This window comes from Anopheles aquasalis, chromosome 3 (genome assembly GCF_943734665.1).
Source record: "Anopheles aquasalis chromosome 3, idAnoAquaMG_Q_19, whole genome shotgun sequence".
NCBI lineage: Eukaryota > Metazoa > Arthropoda > Insecta > Diptera > Culicidae > Anopheles > Anopheles aquasalis.
In genome coordinates, this window is record NC_064878.1 from 42,804,064 (window position 1) to 42,809,321 (window position 5,258).

Sequence of the window (5,258 nt, forward strand, 5' to 3'; positions counted from 1 at the left end):
TACCAGGCAGCTCTTGGTAGCTTCTTGGACCAACAAACCTCTGAGCCCCTAGTCCGAAGCTTATCTTCCGCTCATCTCAAGATTATGATGCGCCATACAGATGTCACGATGCGTGGCCGTGGTCTTGCCGGTGACAGCCGCTTAAAGCGCACCGGACTGGCACCCTTCCGTGGCGTACGATGCGCACGAGTGGCTTTCAATTATATGTCTCTGCAACTAACGATCCGTTAAAGTGTAGATAATCGGGTTTTGCATCGGTAGCCAAATATTTGCCACTCCTGTCACGCCACCACCGTCTTCTTCCGGTTTCCTGTCGCTTTCTTGGGTCCTGTTTAATGGTGGCAGCAGCAGCACCACCAGTGGCAAGGACATGGTGTGTGTTTAGTTGGTTTTTCCCCTCCATTCTGTGACCATGCGTCTGCACACCCGGTACACCGAGAAACAGGGACCGAAATTTAATAAACGGACACACATTCCTTGCATTCCGTTGCGCTATTTCGGGATACTAACCGGGAGGAGACTTTGTGTTCGATTGTGGAAATGACTTGTACGTGAAAACCTTATGAAAACTGCTTTAAAACCCCCTCTCTCGCAAATGCACCGGTTTCCAAAGAAATTCGTTTAAATTTTGTGAGATAAACGCTGAACCGAAGGAAACAGACGTGAAATTGATTCAAGGATTGGTTCAAGGCAGTGCGAACGCATCCCCTACGCCGTGCACGACGCTATCATCGTGACGTGCCATATCTCCCTCGTTCTCTGACCGGGGGCGCACCCTATCGCCTGCCAAAAGTGCTGGCAAACAAACATTTTAATATCACAAAACATATTGTGCGAGTGTTGTGCACGCTCCACGCTCCTCTCGGTGGTCGACGACGTTGTGCCTTCGCCTACCGATGATGAATGAGGAAGTAACACTTGTGACACCATGGCCAAGTCCAGACCTTCCGCTTCCATGGTAGGGATGATGGCCTTTTGCCTGATATCTCTGCACGAACGAGGCTCGTGTTTGCCAGCAAGTGGTTCTGGGTTGTGATTGAAGTCGTTAAACACAGACGAATGCGGGAAAGGATTTTGCATTTTGTGTCAGGCAGACCATCCTTTTATCGGTACGGTGTTGTGTGCTGTGATTTTGCTTCATGTTTTCTTTGTTTTCGCAAAATGGCACAAGATCAGAAAGTGTCCTACCGAGTGGCATTCATTGTTTGTTCCTTTAGAAACGAACGTCGCAAGCGTTCTTTTCAACGGAGATGCAAAAAGATTGAGCATTGCTTTGGCGTGAGATGCTCATAAAACAAAGCAGAGCTGCTGAAGATTAAACAAATACTGTGATTCATAAACAAAACAGAAAAAGTGTTAAGAATGTGGCACCATTAAGGCGGAATATACACCACAAGCCTATCAGCCAGCAGACGCAAAAGACGCAAAGTAAAGTAAAGAAGTAAGGAATCATTTGACCAGAGCATTGTCACGAGCCATTTAGCAAGTGTTTGCTATTTATTAAAAAATTGGATAAACATTTATAAAGTCAAGCCATACTAAAACAAGCAACAGAGAGGTGTGTATGTTGTAAAAGTAATTCTTTTCTTCTCCCAATTCTTCTAACATTGCCAACGTATCAAAATCTATGTGCATGTTTATGTTGTACGCATTATGTAATGTATCCTTCCCCGCAGACCAATCCCAAATAAAAAGCATTTTTGTATTTTTGTATTTTGTCATGATTTGTCTATGAAGTTAGTCTTAGAGCTATAAATTTACATAAGTACATTTTTGAAGCATAGAATATTGTTTTGCAGATTTATCATCATTTGAATATGTACACAGTCAAGAGCTTAGTTATTATCGGCATATCATGCTTAGAATAAAAACAGTACTTTCTTCATGCAAAAATGAAACTTGTATTCGCCGTCGGTAACGAACATCTGCTCTATTATTTCGCAAACAATAATAGAAATTCCAACGGGTTCTTCTTGCAAATGCGTTCCGATGTGCATTCGTATTTTTCGTATGAATTTTTTTTCTTAGAATATCGTATGGGAGTTCTCTTAATTTTACACAAATCACTCCTTATTGGTAACTATGCTATTCAGAAAAGAAGACAGCAATGGCCATCTGTTGAGTGTTTTTTCTATGCTGGTAAGGTTTAGCTAAGGATAATGCTGCTGTTTTAGTAGACCTTTTTATACAAACATTTAATGGCCTAAATTTTTGGAATTTTGTTAATACATACATTTAAAAATCTGAATGTGTAGATGTCAATCCTTCATTAATGCGAATAAAGGGTAATTTAGAAAACGCTATTTGCAAGACATAAATTGAACAAAACCTGTTAACTAAATTTAACACGAACACGGTACATTTCAGAACAATGGGTTGTTACTTAATCAAACGTGCACCAAAAGCTATTCGTCTTTGCTCGTCGTCATTATTATTTGACAAATCTAGTTAGTAAGAATTTAGCATTCTTAAAAACCTTCAAACATTCTTGGTGAAATTACAGGACAAGGACCAAAAAAACGCTCCATCGCTTTTGCATAAACTGTGATTTCCAATAAATGTTAGAACCATCGGTTACACATGCGCATTCGCCCGAGAACGTTCACATTCTGCCCGTTAACCGTTACGTAACAACAACCTCTCGAAAGCGAGTCCATCCCCAAAAATTGTCAACAGCGCGTGGTCCAATTTAGGTCAGCAGGAAAGCAAAAAGAAAACCAAGCATAGAATGGTCTCTGACGTCAACGACATTATTAGCCCGATCTCTAACCAACCATTCCCGGGGCTTCCGAACATCCGAAGGTTCTTGCCACGACACAGCTTTTATGGGTTTGATGCTAGGGGCCGTGCGATCGATTGTATCAACCTCCTTCCCCTAAAAGCTTCTTCAGCTCCAGCCTCCTCAGGTCCAGGACCTTACGGCGCATGAACACATGACTGCTGCTCGCAAGAACCTGCGCAACGTACACTCCAACGCTCCGGAGGTCTCTCCTTCCACTTTCATTCCGGTGGCGCTTGCTTTACAAATGGTGTGCGCCTTGTCGTAACCGATTCTGACCTAATGAAGGTCATCAAAGCGAAATGGGAGACGCTACTGCAGGGCATTAAAATAAATGAAAGACCAGCCATACCAGCGATCCGGAGCTTTATGGACGGTTATTAGTCAGCTTAAGCGCTTCTATCAAGAGTGATAAATGTAACGGAAACGTGTTGAGGAAAATAAAAAAAAGGCAAAAAGGGAGCCTCTAGGGGAAGATCTTATCGTCTTCCACTGGAACAAGCTCACTTGGATCCCTTGGATCCTTGTCTTGTTGCGTAATGGGGCGTTATGTAAGTCTCATGTGATCTACCACCTACCTTTAGCCGTAAGCTTCGCCGTTTTGTCGGACAGCTTGTATTTGTCCACGTTTATCGACGTCATTGTGGCCGCTGTGTGTGTCTGTCCTGGCCGTAGAGCTGGTGAAAGGGAAGAGTACAAGGAATACATCAGTTCAGATGAGTGATGAAAGATTTTCGTTTCAAAGTTAAGTTTGAAGGATTTTCGAGGCGTTTCTTTACCTAATCAATGAGCTGTTCTCAGCGGGGATCGTGTTTGGCAGAACGTGAGGGCAAGGATGGCGCTTGTTTCACTAATAGCTTTTCACTTGCTGGAATGCTCGGTTATGTAACAGTCCTCTGGTGACACTAACACTCGTTCCCTTGTACTTGGCACTCTTTTTGACCGTTTTAGTAACAAGAACGAATTCGTTACCACAAAAAGTTAATGGATTGGAACAGGGGATCCGCAAATCCGCGTCACAAAGGACCTTGGAACACTCACGAGACACACGTACACGTTCTGCACACTCACCAACACGCACGATCCGACCGATCCGGTACGGGAGAACACACTCTCTACTGATGCAGCTCTGAAGGCTCCAGGCACCGACCACTGTCCGTACTGTCCGACGTTCTTACGAGCTGTGATGGCTGTGCAGCGTTCTACGACCGACAGAACGCTGCTGCCAGGATTCGATTCCAAGCCACCGGTCGTGCACAGGACACAGGAGGCATTCCGAAGCATAGCTCCGGTCGGTCGCTTGCTCGGTTCGGCCACCATCCTGGGGACCAGCATCCCATCGGCGCTAGGCTCTGGCCACCCTTGCTTACGTCATCGTTTGGCGAAGGACATGCGAAGGTTGCCATCGCCGCCATCATGGTTTGGGGCGGAGCCAATCGTAGTATGCGTAGCGCACACCAAAAACCGACCGAACTGACTTTCTGCTCCTGGGCTGGGGAAAATTGAATATTTTATGTATTATCCTCCTCGTGCACTTGGGGGTGGATTGTGGAGAATTTGCGTGGGATTTAGGAAATGGCTTTTCCAGGAGGGTGTTCACAGGAGGGGGGTAGAGAGGCTGGTGCCTCGCTCCAGCGCTTGACATACACATAGCATTCCACATTCCAATGCATCACACTGACACGGCACACAGCATCGCATGTCACCTCGCGCACAGCTCCCGGGCAGTTCTAAAGTGGAAAACACGTTACAGCACACCCATGGGATGGAAAAGGCGTCGGGGGGGGGGGGGGGGGCCAGGAAAGAACTGAAAGCTTTTCACACCCCTAGCGGACGTGCAGGTGTTTCTGGCATCGCATCGGCGTCCTGCCAGGGACGAACCCACAAGGGATTTGCTGACAAAACGAAGCGAAAAGTAGTCGCGGCCTCGCTGGTTGTGCGGGTGGGGGTGATTTGTTTGCGAAAAAAAACGAGGCACGCGGGCAGCGAACCAACAAATTCGCCCATTTTCTTGCACAAAAGCTTTTGTTCCGGTGGTTCCAGCCGTGGGTATTCTGTGACCACAGCCAAACCATGTTGGGGATGAGGTTTCTGGTTTGGGTTTTTTCTTTTGTTTTTCATTCGGTTGCGGAAAGAATTTGCTACATTCGCTGCCACTGCTGTTTGTTGATTGTTGTATGAGTTCATCTAGAGCATGATGATGACGTCAGCCGTGGATGGCAGAACGGGGCCTGTGTTCTGTTTGTGGCTGTTGGTTGGATTGCAAGGCGACACTGCAAGCGAAGTGGAAGGTTTCTATTATTTGCATACTGCAAACTGTTCTTCAATAGCTTCAGTTTTGCAAAGCGAAGCATCCAGCATCGTGCAGCTCCACGCAGAACGGTCACCATTCATTAAATCGCTAATGAATTTCTCATTAGTCGAATTGAAAAATTTATCTCCTCTGCTGATAATGATGATGAGCCCTTAATTTGTTCTC

General features: G+C 45.6%; 1 protein-coding gene across 1 annotated transcript in view; it reads right to left on the reverse strand.

Moving 5' to 3' along the window:
* LOC126574699 (glutamate decarboxylase) overlaps nucleotides 1-3,976 on the reverse strand; it is a 16,382-nt gene extending 12,406 nt beyond the window's left edge. Inside the window, exons 1-2 of the mRNA XM_050235042.1 lie at nucleotides 3,559-3,976; nucleotides 3,358-3,456 (exon numbers count right to left, since the gene is read on the reverse strand). Of these exons, the coding sequence (XP_050090999.1) occupies nucleotides 3,358-3,421 (64 nt within the window). The 5' untranslated portion in view covers nucleotides 3,422-3,456; nucleotides 3,559-3,976. The remainder of the gene's footprint in view (nucleotides 1-3,357; nucleotides 3,457-3,558) is intronic.
* Between the last annotated feature and the right edge of the window lie 1,282 nt (nucleotides 3,977-5,258).